Source organism: Scyliorhinus torazame, unplaced genomic scaffold (assembly GCF_047496885.1).
Source record: "Scyliorhinus torazame isolate Kashiwa2021f unplaced genomic scaffold, sScyTor2.1 scaffold_475, whole genome shotgun sequence".
Taxonomy (NCBI): Eukaryota; Metazoa; Chordata; class Chondrichthyes; order Carcharhiniformes; family Scyliorhinidae; genus Scyliorhinus; species Scyliorhinus torazame.
The window spans coordinates 63,080-86,432 of record NW_027308202.1 but is presented as its reverse complement, the minus strand read 5'-3'; the positions used below and the strand labels follow the sequence as shown (position 1 = coordinate 86,432).

Sequence of the window (23,353 nt, the reverse complement as noted above, 5' to 3'; positions counted from 1 at the left end):
AATAGTGACTAGGAAGAGAGGGGGGAGGGAGGGATGGAGGAAAACAAATAAGGGCACACACAAAGTGGAAAGGAGCAGAGGGGGAAGTGGAAAGGAGGGAACCCAAGGGAATCACAGAACGAAACAAGGGGAAAAAGGGAGGGGGGGGGGATGGGGGGGGGGGGGGGGCAACAACTAAAAACAGCGGCAAAAAGGAGCAGAACACAGTATGTGACACACAGGGCAGAAGTCAGTACTAAGAGGGAAACTAAACTACCTACGGGGGGAAGGGATTTGGGGCGGGGGGATGAAGACAGATGGGGCACCACGTGTAAAAATCTCTCTAAGTAAGATACAACTTAATATGTAAATACCAGGTACACTGTAGATTGAGCTGTTACCCTGTAAAAACTGGAAAATACCAATAAAAATATATATATTTAAATAATGGAGTTACCTATTATCTGGGCCTGGCATTGATTTCTGGGCAAAGTGACTCTGCACATGCACACTTGAAAACTCTCAGAGTTTCTCTCCCTGGGTAACTAATATTTCATGCCAGGAGGAAAGTTTCAAGAAGAAGGCCATTCTTCTTATATTAAAACATCCATCTAGAATTAACCATCGATCACCACAATTGTGACCCCGAAAGAATGAATGGGCTTTTATTTAAATAGCACCTTTCACAGTCTCAGGGCAAGTGTTAAATATTGGCCAGGCACTAAGGAAAACACCTCTCCTCATCTTTGAACAGTGCCATGTGATCTTATACCTTCACCTGAGACAGTAAACAGGGCCTAGGTCTGAATGTCTCATCAAAAAAGTGGAACCTTCAACAATGCCTCCCTTGAAAGTGCATATCTAGTAATTTCTTAAATGTATCTAGCTGTTTTATTCTTTTGGTCAGACGTTCATTCCAAGCTTTGATCACTGCCTGCAAGAAGAACTCCCTCCCAACATTATTTTTTTACCTGTTTGAACCAATGTTCTCATATTCTACACCTACCATTTTAATTCAAGTAATATTCTAAGGGAGGGGGGGGGGTGGGTGGGGGATTTTCCAGTCCTTCCTACCTGCAGGATCTTCTGGTCCCACCAACGGTGACACCCCCCCCCCCCCCCCCCCCCCCCCCCCCCGCGCTGGGTTCCCTGGTGGCATAACCAGCCAATGGCGTAAATGGCCATGGAAGCTGGAAACTGAACTGTGGGAAAAAGCCTTGAAAAGGATAAATACATCCTTGTCCTGTGCTAGACTCAGCTAGATTCAGTTCAAGGTAGTCCACAGGGCCCACATGATGGTAGCTCGGATGAGTAGGTTCTTCGAGGAGGTGGAGGACAGGTGTGGGCGATGTGGGGGTAGCCCGGCCAACCATGCTCATATGTTTTGGGCGTGTCCGAAACTGAGGGAATTCTGGCAGGGATTTGCAGATGTTATGTCGGAAGTCCTGGAAGGTAGGGTAACTCCGAGTCCAGAATTAGCAATATTTGGGTTGCAGAAGATCGGGGACAAAGGGGGGGGGGGATGGAGGCACATATTCTGGCCTTCTCCTCTCTGCTGGCCTGGAGACAGACCTTGCTGAGATGGAGGGACTCGGAGCCCCCAAAATCAGGAGTGAGGGTCAGCGATATGGTAGAGTTTCTCAATCTGGAGAAAATCAAGTTTGCTAAGAGGATCAATACAGGGGTTCGCCCGGAGATGGCAGCCATTCATCGATTTCTTTAACCAGAACTGAACGTCAGCAGTAAGGGGGGAAAGGGAAAAAGGGGTGGGGGGGGGGGGGGAGGAAAATAGGAGGCATGGTAATGTTAAATAAGGACAGAGAATTTAGTACACAGGTAATTGGGGATAGGGTGGCAGAAGTGGGGTACATGGCTTATGGTTTGTTATTTGAGGGGGTATTTTGTGCGTCAACACGCGCAGTTGTTTTAGAAATGTCAATATGTTAAATTGTGAAAATTACAAATGGTTCAATAAAATATTTTCCAAAAAAAAAAGTAAATGGCCATTGACTTTGGCAGGACTGGAACATCCCTCCAAAGGCCAATGGCGAATTGCCTCTGTCGCCAGAAAACCTACCATGGTGGTGGTGGTGGGAGGTGGTGGGGGGGTGAAACAGGAAATCTCAACCTAAGTATATTATATCCATATAATTTACTATCTTACGTCCTGTGGCAGCCTTCCATCTTACAAGACAATGGTTTATACATGTGTTGGTCAATTCTGTGTTAAACATGATCTTGTGTGACTCAGAAGTCCCACTCTGCATGGCAGTTTTTGCCCTATTTGCTCGAGAGGAAGACGAGGCTGAAAAGATGCATGATTCCCTGGCCTCTTTTTTCCTCTGGCACCCTCTTCTCGGCCAGCTGAACTTTTTGTTTCTGCTCACCTTTTCCAATGCTACTCCAAACGGTCAGCCTCCAGAGGTCAGAGCCATGCAAGGGCAGCACGGTAGCATTGTGGATAGCACAATTGCTTCACAGCTCCAGGGTCCCAGGTTCGATTCTGGCTTGGGTCACTGTCTGTGCGGAGTTTTCACGTCCTCCCAGTGTGTGCGTGGGTTTCCTCCAGGTGCTCCGGTTTCCTCCCACAGTCCAAAGATGTGCAGGTTAGGTGGATTGGCCGTGATAAATTGCCCTTAGTGTAGGGTGGGGATGCTGGGTTTTGGGGATAGGGTGGAGGTGTTGACCTTGGATAGGGTGCTCTTTCCAAGAGCCGGTGCAGACTCGATGGGCCGGGTGGCCTCCTTCTGCACTGTAAATTCTATGATAATCTAACTGTCTCCCAATTGTCAATGGCAAAATCTGCCATCTTTATATTTTGCTTTCAGGTGTTCTTGAAGCAGGGGTATGGATGCCCAGGCGATATCACCACTGACATGCCCCTCTTCATGGTGAAAAGACCAAGCATCTCCAGTCATTCCTCATGTCATGGACCCCTGGCCCTAACACCAAGGATCAAACATTTAACTTTTGTCTACGTTGTGACCAGTGCTCAATGATCTCTCTTGTGTTCACTGTTGAATTGTTCCCCCCGTAAGCAGAGCTGGATGTAAATATTCAGGTCTTTTCGGACCAGAGAACTATACAATTTGATGACTACCTACATTTCACTACTTGGCTATATCCTGTTAGTTTAGTTGGTTTGCTGGTTGGACATATTTAGCAATCAAGACGATTAAGGTCACTTCATCAATTGCTATTTCAGCATAATTAATGGATAATATGTGTTTATTTTTCTATCTTATGTCTGTACTTAATCCAACCTGCTTTTTACCTGCCCGCATACTTACTTGGTCCAAATCACTACGGACCTTGAGCTGTGTCTGCTGCCCTTTCCTGCTCGCATAATCAGCAAACTTGACCACTTTGGACTTAGTATTTGAGTGGGTCATTTATGTAACTGAGAAACAACAATGGTCCCCAAATCTAAGACCCCCGTACACTCCCCCAGCCTTATGTAATTCAAAACTCAATTCACCCCAACCCTTCTTTTCACGTAAGTGTTGCTTCTGTTCATTCAACCAGTTTACCGATTCCCAGGTGTGCCCCATAGGTGTTTTACCAGGCAGTAAGTACACCTGAGCAGAAGTGTTTTTCTCTCCTCACGAGCCAATAGAAGGATGAGGTTGAATCAAGCAGGAAGTGGGGGGAAAAGGAACAAACAAAACAATCAGCCCAAAAAATAGTTTCTGGTCCCCCCCCAAAAAAAGAGTCGCAACCCCCTTTCAATTTAAAGGGGCGAGAGAGCAGTGGAAATTCAATTTGGATGTATGCGTTTGAGATAACCCCTTACAGTACATAGGCAGGGAATTGCACTGGGGAGCTGCTGTGGTACAAATACAGGGCAGTCGAGTGCGGGCTGACACTTTGCTCAAGCTTATTCTGCGCTGAACTTCTCGAGGCACCAACAGCACGGACGAAAATGACGGAAAATATCCGAGTTATCGACTATGTATTACTCTATGAGTGTGAGGCTGCAGACTGTGACCCTTATGCCAAACAGAGGATGGACTATCTGAAAGAGGTGCAGGGCACCGGGCTCCATTTAGAATTCAACATAACCAAAGAGGAATGGAATCAGGAGGCGGAGACGAAGCAGAAAGTAGCCGGAGACAAGTATCGAATTATTAAAATCTATGCTCCCTTTGAGCTGTTGAGCCAAACAGCGGAGAGGCTGAAATTGAAAATGCCTTTGACTGAGGTAAGATTATACTCCCCTTTAGTGCGTTCAAAAGTTGCTGTAAGGGACTGGAGGTGGGTTCTGAAACCCATCTCTCAATTTAATATTTGTTTCAATAACTAGAACAACCATGTTGATTAATTATCAATTGTTAGAAATGTTTACCCTGTTGAGGAAACTTACTCTTGTTATGCAGTATGCCAGGGTGTCTGAGGCTAGCTTGTTTTTAAATTGAGTTGCCATGTGTTTTTGTTTTATTGCAAATATCCATATATCGCAGGCACTCTGTATTTCACACCGTGTTTAGAATGGGAGAGAAACTACTTTAAGCTTGTCAGAAATGGGAGCGGCCGATTATATTGCAGGTGAAAAACACGAAACCGTGGATGCTGGAAATGTTTGGCCGACCAGGCAGCATTTGTGGAGAGGGCAACAAAGTTAATGCTCCAGGTCGATGACCTTTTTACCAGAACTGATCAGTCTGAAAGGGTAACTCTGTTTCTGTTTCCAGAAATTCTCCGCGTTTCAAACACCTGCTTGCTGCTTTTATTACTGATACTGAAACTGTTAGTTTTATTGTCCATCAAACTTTCAACGTATATACTCTTTGTGGGGAATCTTGATCTATCAACCGAATCACCGAATCCCTTCTGTGTAGAAGGAGGCCATTCGGACAACGGAGCTGGGACTGACCCTTCGAAAGAGCGCCCCATCCTTGTTACCCCACCCAACCTTTGGAGCCATGTCTCAGTTGGGAGTACCCACCTCGAGAGTCACAAGTGCCCTGTCGGGGCTTGCCAGCACTTGTTAGAGGTGCCATCGCTTGCATGAGAGATTAAACGGAGTCCTGCCTGTTGGGGTGAATACACGAATAAGGGTGAATACAAGAATATCTCCTGGCACTATTTTGGGGGAGTTACTGATGTCGGACAATTTTTCCTTAAATCACCAACACAGACCGATTACTTGGTTATTGTCACATTGCTGTTCGTAGGAGTTTGCTGTTCAAAAATTGGCTTGTTTCCTACATTGCAATAATGACTACACTTCAAAACCACTTAATTGGCTGTAAAGGGCTTTGAGACATCCAGTATTTGTGGAAAAGCACCATATAAATGCAGGTCAACCCTTTATTACATTCAAATCAGCACTGGGAGCTATTGCCAATATCAAGTTAGGCAATGAGTTAATTCAATTAATTCCTCAATTAAACTGGAGGCACTTGCAAACCAACTTTTTGTGATTCATGGCCACGAAAGTTGGGACAATTTAAAATGGGAGGGTGTCCAAGAGGCCAGAATTGAAGTCCTGATATGTTGCGAGGTATGTGGGTTTTGAAAAAAATAGAGATGGGGAGTGGGTGAGGCAGGAGAGTTTTCACAATTATCATGGGACTTTTAAAAAATCAAGTTGGTGCTTCAGCAAGTTAATGTTGGTTAATGGTGATGGGCAGCAGAGCGAGGGTAGAAGATGGGAGGCCGGCCAGGAGTACATTGCAATGGTCAAATCTAGAGGGACCGTTGACAAGGGTGTGGAATTAACAGCAGATGAGCTGAGGCAGGGACACACTTGGGCACTATTAGTGTTGGAAATCAGTCGGTGGGATGTTCATCTCAAGATCAAATATGGCATTTTAAGATTGCAAACGGATTGAATGATTTAATTGATTGTTGCCATGGAGAGTATGGAGTCAGTAGCTAAGGAATTAATTTTGTAGGAGGGACTGGACGATGGCTTCAGCCTTCCCAATGTTTAGTTACGAGCAGACATTTCTGCTCATCCAATACCAGATGTTGTTGGACGTGCAGTCTGGTAATTTGAAATGGTGGATGAATTGAGACCTGCGTCAAATAGAATGGTATCTGCTTGCGCATTTTCGGAACTATGTCGCTGGGGTTAGTATGTTGATTGAAAAATGGGGGTGGGCCGAGGATCCTTTGGGGATTCCAGAGGTAATGAAATGGGAAGGGAAACCTTTGCAGGTTATTCCGTAACTACGATTATAATGAGAATAAAAATAGGCAAATGCAGTCCGACCCAACTAGACAATGGTGGAAAGGCATTGGAGGAGGATGGTGTGGCCAGTCATGGCAAAGGTTGCAGAGAACGAGGAATGATAGTTTACTTTTGTCATAGTCACATGGGATGTCATTTATAACTTGTGCAGGGCAGAAATCTGATTTGAAAGATTAAAACATGTGACTTCTGGGAAAGGATTTGGGAGGTGACAAATGTCCAAAGCGGAAAGGGCATTGGAGATGAGGCAGAATGGTAAGGTCAAATATTTTTTCTGGTGCAGTGTGTTTGAGTGGTGAAGATTTGGGAGGACAGAGGACCATTTAAATAACAACTAACCTTGGTCAGTCAGTGGAAATAGAGTCGAGGGAGTAGGATGTGCTTCTCCTAGATGTGCTCACAATGCATGAGGGGAGATAGGAGAGTAACTTAAAAAAAAAAAAAAATGTATGTGTGCGTGAGGGCCTGGGCGATCTTTTAAATGGAAGTTTGGTCTGGTGGGCAAGGGGAGGGAAGTAAGGGAAGCTGATCAGATGGTCTTAATCTTTGTAACAAAGAAATCCATTGCAGAATTAGTATCTGGCATATCCAGGGTTAATATGGGACCAGGAAACTACCACCAATAGTTTGATGTAAAGTGACGCTTGATTTGAGACTAGGATCAGTTATGGACTGGAGGGAGACTGGCAAATATGGTGTAGGCTCTTGGGTTGTACCCTGTATTTATGGGTTGTACCCTTTTATGTTTGTGCCCAGATATATGTTAATAACACTTGCGTTAACGCAAGACTCCGAATCTCTTTGTGAGACCTAATGAACACACAACATCCATGAGCTCTGGAAACTTGTTCGAGGTGAGGGTGGGGAAGAGGGGGTTAAGAAGGCAGTTTGTGTCTTTTGATTTCCATTATACTCCAATTTCTCATTCTTCCTTTAAGTCATTACCTGCCACTCATGTTGGGAACCTTCTGTTGAGCAGTCTATACCTCCCTGACACTGCTGCTATCCATTTTGCTCCCCTCCTGTTGCGATCAGCAAATCTTTTGCATTTCTGTTGATGATTTGGTCATTAGAAACTCAACAGGTGCTTAATTGTGGCTGATAACACACAAATGAGGATAATTTAACACTGATGTGCTGCTATTCTGAATGAGGAGGTGTGAAGTTTCAACTGAGTTGTATTGAGGTGGGTTCCAATGTCAGTAAATCTCTGCATCGAAGAAACAACTGGCGCGATTCTCCGATGCTGCGCCGGTTGGGAGAATTGCTTGGCGTGCCATGTATCCCCACGATGCCAGTCCGACACCCTCCCGCGATTCACTCAAGTGGCGAGATCTGCCCCGTCGAGTTCTACGTGGCGCAGGCCGGAGAATCGCCCGAGACACCCAAAATGGCGATTCTCTGCTACCCCGGCTATTCTCCGGCCCGGATGGGCTTAAGTCCCGACGGCGTGATCCCAGTTCACTCCTTCGCTGTTCACACCTGGTTAATAAAGTCGTCAGCCAGTCGTGCTGACTGACGAGCGGTGAGCGGACTGTTCCGGAGCTCCTGCAGACCGGGTCGGCTTCCCCGAGAACACTGCGGCCGGGGTGAGGGAGATGGGAGGGGGGTGAGGGAAAGTGTGGAGATGGGAGGGGGGGGTGAGGGAGGGAGTGGAGGTGGGAGGGAGAGTGTAGAGGGTGTCATCCATCCGCGGATGCCACCTGTCAGCCGCCCTGATATGGCAGGACGGTGACGAGGACCCAGCCGCAGGTTGTCGTGTTGTCGCCACCTGAGTTGGCCACTTCCCGACTTAAAATGGAGAACCGCAAAGACTGAAGGGAAATTCAGCCAACACAGGCAAAAACTAGCAGGTGCAAGTTTACTGTGTATTAGACTCTACAGAAACCCAGACAGCATTGATACAAGCAGCCATCTGCATAATAATGTAGCAGCCATCTACATAGTAATGAGCGATCCCCGGGAACAATCGAAACATTTTAAGGTAAACAAAGTCAAACCGGACTCCCCGGCTCCAGCAGGACAAAGAGATTAACGGACACTTAAAGACCGCCCAACGATCAGGGAACAGCTCCAGCATTGGAGAAATCGAACCAAGTGATTGGAGTCCAATCACTTGAAACCAAGTACGGGGTCCGCCCCGAAGGGCGGGAAGCCCCTGGGGACTATAAAGTAAAGCCCCCAAGTTCATAGTCCTTCTTGACAGGGTCACGCAGCAACGCGAAGCAACCGTTGACTGTGACCTGGCCGGCAGCCTCCAAAGAAGTAAGTCTCCAGTCAATGCTCGCTACGAGATAGGCGCTCCTAGCTACCAGTCCATACCAGCTTTTGAATCCCGCAGACTCAGAACCCGAACGAAAGGCCATTTGTTCCCCTGACCTGGTGGGCCAGTCCGAAGCTAAGTATTGGCCTGTTAGTTATAGAAATAGCCTAGAAAGTAGAGTTTGTGCATGTGTACAATAAATGTGCTTTGATTTGAATCTTACCAATTGGTGTAATGACTTATTGATCATTTACTTGAACCTCGTGGCGGTATAAAGATACCTGGCGACTCTTGAGCAAAGGTTATAAAACAGAACCAATTGAACCAACCAAAAGTTAGCAACAGTGTGGCTGATGGGCACAGGTGACTGGCACACTGGAGAGGAGGACGGTGTGAACTGACCGTTGGACGCAGACAGTGACCAGGTGTTAGGCTGGCTGCATATCTGCAGCGCGACCAGGCCACCGGGGCACACGGGTATCCCAGGCAACCCGGCTGGCGAGGTGTGGAGGAACCTCCGTGTAATGTGTCGTTTCTCTGCCCCCCCACCACCCTCCAGCAGGTCCCCATGTATGCCAACCAGACAGCGATGTTCACTGCCGTGGTTGGACCCGCAGCTCTTCAGGTGGCCATCCGGCAGCGTAGACTCAAGACGGCCCACAGTGGCTGCAGATGCTGCGGCTGCTGCAGCAGAGGGGATGGCCGCGGAGTGGCCCGTCGTCGCCGAGCAGGCCGCAGGCGCTTTGGCCCGGAATGTCCAGGGGGATGCCGAGGGGAACATTGACCCCCCCCCCCCCCCCCCCCCCCCCCCCCCCCCCCCCCGAAGGCGAGGAATGCACAGGAAGAGGGCACTGATATCCAAGTGCGTGGGGGGGAGGGAGGGAGAGAGTGAGGATCCACTGATGGTGGTGCCAGGGCCCCACAGGCATCCAGCAAGGCCTAGGGTGTACCGCGACAATGTTGTTCGAGGCCCTACCGGACATTGCATGCAGGAGGAGACTACGGTTCAGCAGGGAGATGGTCACACTTGTATGCCACCTCGTGGCGCACCTCGCACCACTCGGAACGGGTGGAGGACACTCTATACCAGTCTCCGTCAAGGTGATGGTGGCCCTAAACCTTTACGCTACTGGTTCCTTCCTGGCGCCGAGTGGGGACCTATCCGGGATCGCACGGGCATCGGTCCACAGGTGCATCAGGGCCGTGACCGACTCCTTGTACGCCATCGTGGACAGGTGCATTAAATTCCCCGAGGACCAAGCACAGAAGGAAGCATGGGCACGTGGATTCGCCAAGGTGGCCGGGATACCAATGGTCCAAGGTGTCATCGATGGTGTGCACGTCCCCATGCGCCCACCTGCAGACAACAGGGAAGTGTTCTTCATGAACAGGAAGGGCGCATACTCCATGAACATTCAGGTGGTGTGCGACCCCCACATGAAGATCATGCACGAGTGTGCATGTCGCCTACATTCTGGCACAGTCGTTCATCCCCGCAATGTTCGATGGATGCCCCCCGACTGAGGGGCTGGTTGCTGGGCGACAGGGGCTATCCGTTGAGGTCATGGCTGATGACGCCAATACGGAGGCCTCAGACCAATGCGGAGAGCCTATACAACAAGGCCCATGCAGCAACCAGGGGTGTGGTGGAGCGGTGTTTCGGCCTGCTGAAGGTGAGATTCCGATGCCTGGACCGCGCCACGGGCCCTGCAGTACCGGCCCGACAGGATCGGTTGCATAGTTGTGGTCTGCTGTGCGCTGCGCAACTTTGCCATGCAGAGGGGAGATGCTCTGGTGGTGGAGTCGGAGGGAGGACCCGACGGCACCGGAGCTCACGCAAACTGAGGAAGAGCGCGTGCATCAGGGTGGGGGGAGGGGCGCAAGACACAAACACTGCCCGGGTGCTGGTTACGTCCAGGAGGCAGCACGACGGCACCGTCTAGGACCGTGGGCACGTGACGCGTTGGTGGCCGCATGTTTCAAGCACTGTGGGGGAGGGATTCGCTGAACACTTCCACTTGCACCGTCAGTCCTGCACACGGGCACCACACAGCACCCCGCACCGCGTTCACGGCACCAATTCCACATCACCTTGCCACTACGGGATTGCGCAACATTGATTGTGTAAGCGCCTGTTGAATGATGACAGCCCGCTCTGCGATGAGCTGTGAGCTCGGATTCGCCAGCCAAGGTCTGACTCATGGCTATAGCTGAACCATACACCCCAGATGGTACACAGGAGGGGAGGTGGACTGCTGAGAATCACGCCCTGTGACATGGCTCCCCCTCGGCACGCGTTTCCTGTGGCGGCCTGGCTTCGATGGGCCAGGCTGCTCGGCGGGCGTACTGGATGGCGTGGTGCTACCGTCCTGCCTGCTGCCCACCAGATGCACCAGGGACGGAACGGGGGGAGGCAGTGTGTCCTGGGACGTCCCTTGCTGGAGGTACCGGGACAGGCCCCAGAACAACTTGCTCACTCGGAGCCCGGTGGCCCCCGGGCCTCACTGTGGGGCGGAGATACGATCGGAGACCTGCCCCGTCTCACCACCGACACGTGGCGCTGCCAGCCCTGGAGGCCTGCAGCGGTATCGACCACGGTCCGAATGTTTGCAGAGACGGAGCCCAGGGAGTGCCACATTCCTGCCAGGGACTGTGCTATCTCAACCTGTGAGTGCGCTACGCCATCCATCACGTGTGCCAGGCGGTCTATGCTCTCCTCGACTGACTGCTGGGACCGGGCCATGGCATGGTGAGACTCAGCCAGGGTCCGGAGAGCGGCGGCAATGTCGTGTTGGCTCTGGCGCATGGCTACCTGTGAGAGGGCAGCCCTCTCCTGGGCCATGGGTGAAGCCCAACGCCTTGCAGAACCTGACCCATGGCCAAAACCGTTTCACCCATTGCCTCCACCGCAGACACCCGTGCAGTGTCGGCCTGGGTGGCTGCGATGAGCGGCACCACTCTCTGCTCCTGGATGCGAATGGACTCTTCCAACTGCGTGTGCAGGTCCTGGAAGATGGCCTTCATCCCGTTATTCAGTTCCCGGTTGTCTGGGTGGGTCACGTACATCCAGGAACCCGGGAAGCGTCTGGGCGGCAGCTGTTTGTTGGGCCTGGGCTGCCCTCTGACCGTCCAGCCCCTCGGCTGCTCCATACTCCACCTGCTGTACCGGGTCAGATGTGGGGTGCGCACCAGACCCTGACCCGGGAGCCGAGTGTCTCTGCGATGGTGGATGGTGTGGGAGACATCAGTGCCGCTAACTCGAGGTCATCGTCCGTTAGGATGTCTGGTGGGTACTGGTCCCCGTCATGGCCCGGCGCAAGGTGCATGCGGCCCATGTCGTGTTGCCCTCCAGGTGATTCGGTGGACTGTGTGGCCGTTCTCTGTGCGTCATCGTCACTGTATTGTCTCTGTCCATCGTATGTGCGTTCACGTCCAGCGTCCCATTCTCAGCGTCCCATTCTGAGAGGATGGCCCTCCTGTCCGACCGACTGCCACCCTCTGGCGTGCGTCCCTGGGTGCGCTTGAGGTTGGAGATGGTCGGCTGTGTCTTGGCCGAGACGACCCTGGACGGTCGGCGGCTGGCCCTGGGGAACACAACGATACGGGGTTTGTTAGCCACGCTGGGCCGTGTGTATGGGGGTGGTGGGGGCAGCGTATGGGGGGGGGGGGGAAAGAAAAGAAGAGGGGATCGAGTGTGCAGTGGCCTGAGTGTGAAGGGGGCGATGACTGGTGAGGGGGGGGAGGTGAGGACATGCAGGCTTGTCTCACTTGCTTCTGCGCCTCCCTGACATGTCGCGACCTCCCGGGTGGCGGATCCCCCAGCGAGGTCCAGAGCCCTCTGCTCGCGAACGTTTAGAGGGTGCAGCCCAGGAGAACCCCCTCCGGTTCTCATACGCTCACATTGGTTATGAGCTGTCTTGTCTTGGGGGGCGGTGGTTGGATAAAGCATCACGATTAGGCGGGTATCATTAGGGCGTGCAGATATAGGCTATATTAATGCTGGTCGGGGAGACAGTTGGAGCCACGCCATGGCATCTCTCCAAGGGGGGTCCTAGTGCTCATGTGGGTGACTACAACGTTGTGCACCCTGAACACCCCCCCCCCCCCCCCCCACCCCACTTCCCTCGTGCCCGCCGGGGGGGGCGGGTTGGCTGGTTGTGACCAGTGTGCGCCCTCATGGCACTTACCCTGGCAGCCTGAGTGAGGTTGTGCAGCTTCTTCCGACACTGCTCCCCGGACCGGGGGGTGTGCCCCACAGCACTCACAGCTGTGCCAACTTCACGCCAACCGCGCCTCACCGTGCTGGACGGCTGGCGATGCCCATGTCTTGGGCAGAGGGTGTCCCTTCGGTTTTCAACCTCATCGAGGAGGGTGTCCAGGTCCGTGTCCCGGAACCGCGGTGCGGCTCGTCAGGGCTCCGCCATTTCTCCTCCTCCTCCTGGGTCTTTCCGTGCGCGGATCACGCCATTTATGGCGCAGCGCCGCTTCATTCGGGCATCGCGCGCTTACGATGCTGCTTTCGCGACATGCACCCCGAGTTCCTCGCGGCCCCTCTCCTAGCCCATTTTCCTAACCCTGAATCTATCGCGATCGGGGCCGTTTCGCGCCGTCGTGAAACTCGACTGCGTTCACGACGGCGTGGGCACTTAGTTGCGGGAGCGGAGAATCGCGCCCAACCTGTGGGAATTCGGAAGCAAAATACCGGGGTGCTGGAAATATGAAATAAAAGCTAACTGCTGGAGGCAGGTCAGTGGAGAAAAAGAAAAAGGTAACATTTCCAGTCTATGGCCTTTCACCAGAACACAGATGCTGCCTGCCCTGAATATTCTGAGCGTGTTTTTGGGTTTCTATTACCTGTGGGAGATGATGGTGCTCTAGCAGTGTTTGGTGGACTTTAACATGTGTTTTATTGTTTGTTCATTTTCATACGTAGTGAGGTTGCATAGTGGCACATGATAAATCTATGTAGTCTACTGCACAAATTTACAAATTTTCTATCTGGGGCAGTTGGCACCCTTATTTTTCCACCCCCCCCCCCCCCTCCTTCCTTTTTCGTTCGTGCTTATGGTCTCTCTGTGTGGGGGGGGAGGTGGTCTCCCGTTCTTCCCCCTCCCCTCCCCTCTATTGGCTGTTGGCTGCAAACAGGTCCTGGGACAGTTTGGCGAATGGCTTCCACATCTTGTGGAACCCCTCATCTGACCTCCAGATGGCAAATTTGATTTTCTCCATTTGGAGAAATTCTGACCGGTCGGCCAACCAGTCTGCTGCTTTAGGTGGTGCCGCTTATCGCCAGCCGAACAGGATTCTTCGGTTGATTAAGGAGGCAAGGGCGTCGGCCCATCTACCCACAAAGAGTGATGGCTGGTCTGATACCCTGAAGACTGTCACTTTTGGGCACTGCTCTATCCTCACCCCCACAGCCTTGGACATTGCCTTGAAGAAGGCTGCCCAGAAGCTGACACGCCTGGAGCAACCCAGAATATGTGGGTGTGGTTGATTGGGCCTCCCTGGCAACATTCACATTTGTCCTTCACCTCTGAGAAGAACCTGCTCGTTTGGGTTCTGGTTAGGTGCGCTCTGTATACCACCTTTAGCTGCATTAGGCTTAGCCTTGCACGTGGAGATGGACTTGACCCTGTTCAGTGCTTCCCTCCAGAGCCTCCATCCTATTTCAATCCCAAGCTCTTCCTCCCATTTTTCCCTTGTCTCGTCCAGTGGGGAGCATGCCTTTCCCAGTTTCCCAAACCCCAAGTCACCTCGTCCAATAGTTCCAGTATTAATGAGTATCCTGGTGTCCGTGGGTATGCCGGTGTTTCCTGACAGGAAGTTTTTTGACTTGCATGTGTGATAACTGTTTCCCCCTGGTCAGTTGAAGCCTCTCCATACTTTCTTCTAGCTTTCAGTCTATTGTCTGTGTAGAAGTCACTAACTGTCAGCGTCGCCTTCCCCTTTCCCCGGTCCTGCCTCCACGTTTTAAAGGTGGAGTCCATTGTGGCTGGTGCAAACCTGTGATTGTGCAGATGGGGCCATAGTGGACATTTGGTCAGCCCAAAGAGTTGACTTGGCTGGTGCTGGTCCTATGTCTGGAGCATGGCTGTTGCCCATTGGGCTTGTTGAGTGCTTGACTGGTGGGGATGGGAGCGCTGCTGTAGCCAGGGCCCGGCGGACATCCCTATACAGGACCTCCTCCTCCATTCTTACCAATTCTATTCCTGGTTCCTTTTCCCATTCCCTCACTCTTTCTGCCATGGCTGCCCACTGCAGGTATGGGAGGGCCAGGGCCCTCCAGGGGGAGTGGAAATGTGTCTCACCTCTGCAGGTCCTTCTTTACTTCTTCCAGCAGACTTGTCAATAATAGTCTTTATTGTCACGAGTAGACTTGCGTTACGCTAACACTGCAATGAAGCTATCCCAGTCGCCACATTCTAGCACCTGTTCGGGTGCACAGAGGGAGAATTCAGAATGTCTAATTTACCTAACAGCCGAAATGTAAGTTTTAAGACCCAGTTTGAATGTTAATAAAACCAATGTTGGTGAATCCGTGAATGTGTAGGTGGGTGAGGTGAGAGCTAGTTTGGGTGCCCAGAAGACATAGGAACAGAATTAGACCATTCTGCCCATTGAATATCTGCTCCGCCAATCGGAGATGGAAGATAGTTGGGTGGTAGTTTAAAAAAAAAAAAAAAAAAAATTTAGTGTACCCAATTCATTTTCTCCAATTAAGGGGCAATTTAGTGTGGCCAATCCGCCTACCCTGCACATCTTTGGGATGTGGGGGCGAAGCCCACGCAGACACAGGGAGGGTGTGCGGGCTCCGCGCGGACGGCGACCCAGAGCCGTGATCGAGCCTGGGACCTCGTCGCCGTGAGGTAACAGTGCTAACCACTGCGCCATTGTGCTGCTGGGTGGGAGGTTAATGAGGTGATATGTGGATGGGGTGGCAGCTGGGTGAGGTGGAAGAGGTGGCAATTTGGTGAGATAGGTGGTAGGAGAATGTGTTAGTAAAGTAAAATAGTTTTAAGGGACTTATATTTGTATTGGTAAACATTAGAAATTAGGTACAGATTTATGTGGGCTTGGTTTATTGTGGGGGTTGGTTCAGTTCCAACCGTGTCTCTACTGTGCTTAGAGAGGATTACAGTGAATAATAAATAGAAGTAAGTTGTTGCTTAGCAACAGGGAGTCAGTTTCAAGAAGGAAGGGCTTTCCTTTCTTTGTTTTAACTGGAAGCCAGAGCAGTTTGAGACAGGATGTTGCAGACTGTACCTCACAACTCAACTCTACCAGAAGAAAGACTGGACAGGCTGGGAGCTGCAAAGAGGCAGGCTGCCTAATGTACAAGTTACAGTCCAGATAACTATAGATTTGGGACTGAAGGAATGTTCAAGATGACTGGAGTTAACTGAACAGAGACCAATGTATTGTTCAGATGAATTCAAGAAAGAGTAAACCAAGTGTTCTGACTGAAAGAGACAATTGTAATAACCAGATTTAAAGTAGGACAGCAGCCGTCAAAAGTAAATCAAACGTCTGACGCCATTTTAATACAATCTGGGAATCGAGAGTTAAAGCAACTGTGAACAACTTGCACAGCAGTCAAGGCAAAGACATCCTAAAGGTTTAAGATCCTGGACTGGAGTCGCTGTTAAAAGTGGAGCGGAAGCTTTGTTTAAAAGTGTTATTTGGAAAACCTGATCTGGATTTCAGAATGCAAACTACTAAGGGAAAGCAAAACTATGAGAGAAGATTTTAAAACATGTTTTTGGGAGTGGAGTTTTGGAAACTCATGTGACAAACATCTGGTGGAACTCTTGAGGAGACATCCTCAAACATTTACTTGGGCTCCGAGTGGAGAGTGTATTTGACCAGTCTTTTTGTGTGTTTAAAAAGGGAGACTGTGTTAATGAGACCATTGTAGATTAAGATGTACTTTGTTATCCTTGTTAACCCAAAAACCTCTGTCTAATTGTCAAGGGAGGAGTGAAGGAGTATTTCATGTTCGATAATATTTAAAATGGACCATTTAGAGTCATAGAGTCGTACAGCATGGAAAGAGGCTTTTTGGCCTATTGCGTCCACGCCAGCCATCAAGCACATATCCACTCTAATCCCATTTTCCGGCACTTGGCCCATTAGCCTTGTATGTCTTGGCATTTCAAGTGCTCATCAGGACACTGAGAGGCCTGGATAGAGTGGACGTGGAGAGGATGTTTCCTCTGGTAGGAAAAACTAGAACCTGAGGCCACAGCCTCAGACTGAAAGGACGATCCTTTAAAACTGAGATGAGAAGGAATTTCTTCGGGCAGAGAGTGATGAATCTGTGGAACTCTTTGCCGCAGAAGGCTGTGGAGGCCAAGTCACAGTGTCTTTTAGACAGAGATGGATAGGTTCTTGATTAATAAGGGGATCAGGGGTTATGGGGAGAAGGCAGGAGAATGGGGATGAGAAACATATCAGCCATGATTGAATGGCGGAGCAGACTCGATGAGCCGAGTGGCCTAATTCTCCTCCTATGTCTTATGGTCTTATCTAAATACTTCATAAATGTTGTGAGGGTTCCGCCTCCACCACCCTTTCAGGCAGCGAGTTCCAGACTCCCACCAGCCTCTGGGTGAAAAGGTTTTCCCTCACATCCCCTCTAAACCTCCTGCCCCTTACCTTAAATCTGTGCCCTGGGTTATTGGCCACTCTACCCTGGGGAAAAGTACCTTCTGATCCATCCGATCCATGTCCCTTTATACAAGGGAAGTTGCAAGAGCATTTCGATATAGCTGGAAAATGGTGGGAGAATTTGGCAACATGAGTCCATTTGAGGAAGACTCAGAAAACTGGAATCACAATGCAGAGCGATTCCACTATTATATATTGACCAATAAAATTTCAGAAGATATTCAGGTCCCTGTTTTTCTTTGTACAATTGGAAGCAAAACTTTTAATTTGCTCAGAGGTTTTGTCCACTGCAAGAAACCCGGTGACAACTTATCAAGAATTGGTTAAACTATTAGAAAACCATCATGCACCAAAGCCATTAATTATTGTGGAGGGGTTCGATTGCACCAAAGGAAACAGCGAGAAGGGTAAAGCATTGTTCAGTTTGTTACGACCCTCAAGCGCCTCCCAGAGTTTTGCAAATTTAGTGACTCGATGATACCAGGATGTTGCCTGGAATGGGGAGTAAGCCTTACGACGAAAGGTTGAGGGTGCTAGGCCTTTTCTCATTAGAACGGAGAAGGATGAGGGGAGACTTGATAGAGGTTTATAAGATGATCAGGGGAAGAGGTTTATAAGATGATCAGGGGAATAGATAGAGTAGACAGTCAGACTTTTTCCCCGGGTGGAACAAACCATTACAAGGGGACATAAATTTAAGGTGGAAGATATAGGGGGGATGTCAGAGGTAGATTCTTTACCCAGAGAGTAGTGGGGGCATGGAATGCACTGCCTGTGGAAGTAGTTGAGTCGGAAACATTAGGGACCTTCAAGCAGCTATTGGATAGGTACATGGATTACGGTAGAATGATATAGTGTAGATTTATTTGTTCTTAAGGGCAGCACGGTAGCATTGTGGATAGCACAATGCTTCACAGCTCCAGGGTCCCAGGTTCGATTCCGGCTTGGGTCACTGTCTGTGCGGAGTCTGCACGTCCTCCCCGTGTCTGCGTGGGTTTCCTCCGGGTGCTCCGGTTTCCTCCCACAGTCCAAAGGTGTGCAGGTTAAGTGGATTGGCCATGATAAATTGCCCTTAATGTCCAAAATTGCCCTTAGTGTTGGGTGGAGGTGTTGACCTTGGGTAGGGTGCTCTTTCCGGGAGCCGGTGCAGACTCAATGGGCCGAATGGCCTCCTTCTGCACTGTAAATTCAATGATAATCTATGATTAATCTAGGACAAAGGTTCGGCACAACATCGTGGGCCGAAGGGCCTGTTCTGTGCTGTATTTTTCTATGTTCTATGTCTTTCGGGACTTGTGGGAGGAAACCAGAAGAAACCCACGCAGACACCAGGAGAACATGTAGACTCTGCACAGACGGTGCCCCAAGGCAGGAATTGAACCTGGGACCCTGGCGCTGTGAAGCAATAATGCTAACCACTGTGCCACCCGTGTCCCATTTTTCATTTCCATTGTGGATCCGTGTTTGCAGGTAGCGCAATTTGTTTCGGTCTCGTTTGAACGGTAGTCCCTCTAGCTCTGTCCCTCACCTTTGCAAGTTCATCGGGAAGATTTCACTTTTGTTCAGGGTGAGTTAGTAGCCCGAGAGAAGGCTCCAAACTCTTTCAGGAGCACCATGATCCCTTCCATTCTGCTTTGGGGGTCTGCGATGTAGAAGAGCAGGTCATCCGCATAGAGTGACACTCTGTGCTCTCTGACTCCCCTCCAGATCCCCTTCCAGTTTTTCACTGCTCTGTGCGATCACCAGTTGCTCAATTGCCAGTGAGAATGCAAGCTGGGACGGCAAGCATCCCTGCCTTGTGCCCCTGTGCAGCTGGAAGTATTTAAAGCTGGTGGTGTTCGTCTGCACGCTTGCCATGGGAACACTGTATAGAAGTTTTGCCCATGCCGTGAACCCTGTCCAGAGCCCAAACTACCCAGTACCTCAGTGACAGTAAGGTGCTTCTAGTAGATTCTGTCAAAGGCCTTTTCTGTGTCCAGGGAGACGATCACCCAATGTTCTCTCCCTGGATGTGGTCATTACAATGTTTAGCAGGCGCCTGATTTTTGATGTTAGCTGCCTACCCTTAACAAAGCCCATCTGATCCTCTGCAAGCACCTCTTATACGCAGTTCTCCAGTCACCTGGCTAGGACTTTGGCCAGACTTCCACATTTGGCAGCGCCCGCTCGAGGTGTCTTTTTTTCGGTCCTTTTCCCCGTGTACTGGGCGGATGTTGTGGTTGAGGAAGGTTATACTCGACTGGTGGAGTCAATGGGTGGATTCGTGGACCAGAAGTGGTTGAGAAGGAAGGAGATGCTGGAGCAAGATCCTCTTTTTGTGTGACACGAGGAAGATGGCGAAGGGTAAACGGTCGACTCTACCAGCCTTATGGTCAATAGAGCAGCTGGTTGAATTCCTCAACAAGTTTAGCCAGCAGCAGAGGGAAGCCAAGGAGGACCTGGTCAAGGTGGTGGAACCTCTAAAAGTGGGGATCGATCTGGTGGTGCAAAGGCTGGAGACCCAAAGCCAGGCGATCCAGAAAGTGGAGGGGGCGGTGGGGGAGCGGAAGGAACAGCAGTTGAAGTAGCGACAGAGGCTCCAGATGGAGGTTGGGCTGGTGTAGACGGGGAAGGCGGTGAGGCAGTTGCGGAGGGCCAGGGGGCAGTGTATGAGTATGGGGAGAAGGATGTTGGCTCACCAACTCTAAGTACGAGGCTGCAAGGGAGATCGGAAAGATGGGAGGGGAAGACTGGTGCTGGACCTGGTGGGAGTGAATGGGGCCTTCGAGGAATTTTATAAGGGGTTCTATGCATCGGAGCCCCCCGGGGGGGGGGGGGGGGGGGGGGGTGCTGAAATGCAGCGATTCCTAGATCGGTTGAAGTTCCCCAATGTGGAGCAGGATCTGGTAGAGGGACTCGGTGCCCCCATGGATTGGTGGAGGGTATGGGGGCGATGCAGGCAGGGAAGGCCCTGGGCCCAGATGGGTTCTTGGTGGTGTAATTCTACAAGACGTTCTCTGGGAATCTGTGGTGGGGCCTCTGCCAGTAAAGGCATAAAACGGGGCAAGGGACAGGGGGGGAACATACATTATCACAGGCTTCGATATCCTTAATTTTGTAGAAGGATAAACACCCTGAGTTGTGTGTGTCCTACTGCCCGATATCACTGCTAAATGTAGATGCCAAACTGTTGGCAAGATCTTTGAGGCAGATTGAGGACTGTGTGCCGGGGGTGATGGGGGAAGACCAGACAGGGTGCTCTTTCCAAGGGTGGGTGCAGACTTGATGGGCTGAATGGCCTCCTGCACTGTAAATTCTCTGATTCTATCAAGGGGAAGCATTGCCCCCCGCTGCAGAGGAAGCAGGGGATTAGCAGAGTTTACCCCAACCAAAGGACATCTAAACTGTGGCCTTTGGAACCCTCTCTGATTCTCTCCAGCTCGGACAGAGGCCTCAGCAGTGAGCCCCACTCCTCAGGATCACCAGCTGTCTCGCCTGGTGAGACTGGCAGCACTGACTGCCTGTGCCATCTCCTCCCAGGCATTGCTCAGGAGAAAGGGCTTTTCTGCGGCCCACCCTGGGCAAGAGGGTGTCCCTCCTCTTGCTTCATGGTCCACCTCAGACTCCTGAGTTCGGGCGGTAGATCTTCTGTGAGCCATTTTTGTCGGCGCAGTGAAATGTGTGATAAGTGGAGCGCTTATAATCCGCTCCAGTTGTCAGGCTCGTCGTGTTTCTGCGTGTTCACTCCAGTCCCAGTGATATCCATGCCCCAGGGCTGGGAATTGCTCTCCATTCCCACCGGCGGAGTGTTGACTCGCTTATTGAAAGCACCTCCAATGAAAGCACCTCCAATGGAAGTGCGAATCGTACGAGTACTGGCGGGAATACTTGGTGGGGTTCTCCGGCCTATACTGGAATTCTCCGGCCTATACTGGAACTATGATCTGACAGAGAAAGCGAGTCGACCAAAAATCCAGGTCTGCGCCGGGTGTCCAGTGGATGCCATATTCCGGCACCTCGATCGGCGGCGTGAGTGTTGTTCATGCCACGCGGCAGCATGAGCATGAAAATTGTACAGTAACAGCGTAAGCATCTCATTAACGGGCCCCCTCTGCCAGGCCGAAGTGACGATGGTGAGGTTCACTTGTGCTTTTTAAAATGGGGACTGGGCATCGTGGGAAGTTGCCAAAGGTGCAACTGTGGGCTTCGTTGCGTTGATGGCTCGGGGTGCGTCTGCAAGGGCAGGTTGAGGGGGGCGGGGGTGCGTCTGCAGTGGTGGGCGGTGACCAGGCGAAGGGGCGTGGGGTCGAGATGCACCATGGCCCTTGTCACGCTCACTGGCAAATGCCCAACCCACTGCATTCCTGCAAGAACACCAGCACCAGACCCTGCCTGTCCACTGCACTCTTGCACCCATGCACCTTGCCACTGGACAGAGAACACACGACAGCTATGGTCCCAACGGACAGCCAGCCCTGTTTGCATGGTGCCAACCGGTGGCACATGCCCCAGGTGGCACCCTACTGGCGGGGTAGCACATGTCCCACCCAAGAAGGAAACTCACTGGAGGACACCGGACTGGAGCCATTGATGCTGGCAGGATGGGCAGTGGGGCAGGAGGCCCCAGGTGACGGGCGCTGATGGAGATAGGGCTGCGGTGCAGGGGGAGGGGTATCGTGGGGAAAGGCTAGTGCAGTGGGCCCATGATCGGGAGGGCAGAGGGGACATATGGGGCATGGGCTGCAGTGTAGCCTGTTGGACCTGGGTGGGCACGGGAGTACTCGCCATGCTTGCCCTCTGCAGACAATTGATTTTGGTGTACAGGGTATGGTTAGCATCTGCATGGCTGCCGCAGCCCTGGCAGATACACTCGAGGCTGCAGGAGCTGCTTGGGGAGGACCCTGTAGAACACCAGCCTGCCCCAGAAGACCAGGGGCCAGCTGGTGAATATGGAGAGCCGACCGTCGAGCAGGTCGAGGAGGAGGTAGGAAGGCGTCGTCCTCCTATCAGGCCTTGTGTATACCGGCAGCACCTTGCATACGCGGACCTGGGGGACCAAGCGACATCTATGTCGGATCATGGTGTACCTGGAGCTGTGGGAGTATGGGGGGGAACACTTGCTCCGGGTGGCCGTCAAGGTGCTGGTCTCCCTGAATGTTTTTGTCATGGTGTTTGGGGACATGTCTGGGATCTCCCAGACTTCTGTGCACAGTTGCATCCATGATGGGTGCCCTATATGCTTGGGCATCACAATACATTACCTTCAGCAAGGACCGATCCCACCAAGTTGCCCAGGCAGTGGGATTTGCCACCATCGCTGTCATGGTCCGGGGAGTGATCGATGAGTCACATGTACCCCTGTGGTGCGGACACCGGCGCATAAGGGTGTGCCGTTCATCAACCATAAGGGTGTGGCCTTCATCAACCGGAAGGGCCTCCACTCCCTCAATGAGTAGTTGGTGTGTGACCACTGGTTGCAGGCCTGATACCGAGTTTGGCCTGATACCGAGGCTGTGTGCATGACTTTTTTTAATAAACATTTTATTGAGGTATTTTTGGCAGTGTAACAGCAGCAATATAAACCATGTACATAGTGCAAATACCACCTCGTTCCCCGCCCCCTCTCTGCTGACTATTAATTCTCCGCGAAGAAGTCGATGAATAGTTGCCACCTCCATTGAATAGTGACCCTCCAAGACGAACTTCATTTTCTCCAGACAGAGAGATCTAGTCCGATAGCCAGGTCTCCGACTTGGGGGCTTTCAGTCCCTCCATGCTAGTAATATCCGCCTCCGGGCTACCAGGGAAGCAAAGGCCAGAACGTCTGCCTCTTTCTCCTCCTGGATCCTGCGACACCCCAAAAATTGCCACCTCTAGACTCAATGGCACACTTGTTGTTAATACCTTGGGCATGACAGAAGCAAACCCTTGCCAAAATCCCCTCCGCTTTGGACATGCCTAGAACATGTGGACATGGTTCGCTGGGCCTCCCACACATTTTGCGCACCTTTCTAATTGGAGGGTTGTGACCAGTGGTGTTCCACAGGGATCAGTGCTGGGACCTTTGCTCTTTGTAGTATATATAAATGATTTGGAGGCAAATGTAACTGGTCTGATTAGTAAGTTTGCAGACGACACAAAGGTTGGTGGAATTGCGGATAGCGATGAGGACTGTCTGAGGATACAGCAGGATTTAGATTGTTTGGAGACTTGGGCGGAGAGATGGCAGATGGAGTTTAATCCGGACAAATGTGAGATAATGCATT

At 51.2% G+C, this 23,353-nt stretch overlaps 1 protein-coding gene across 1 annotated transcript in view; it reads left to right on the top strand.

The window, feature by feature from the left end:
• Positions 1-3,621: 3,621 nt before the first annotated feature.
• Positions 3,622-23,353, top strand: part of LOC140406322 (anoctamin-5-like) — a gene marked incomplete at its 3' end in the record, with an annotated part of 79,220 nt that continues 59,488 nt past the window's right edge. Inside the window, exon 1 of the mRNA XM_072494439.1 lies at positions 3,622-4,180. Coding sequence (XP_072350540.1) covers positions 3,902-4,180 — 279 coding nt within the window. The remainder of the gene's footprint in view (positions 4,181-23,353) is intronic.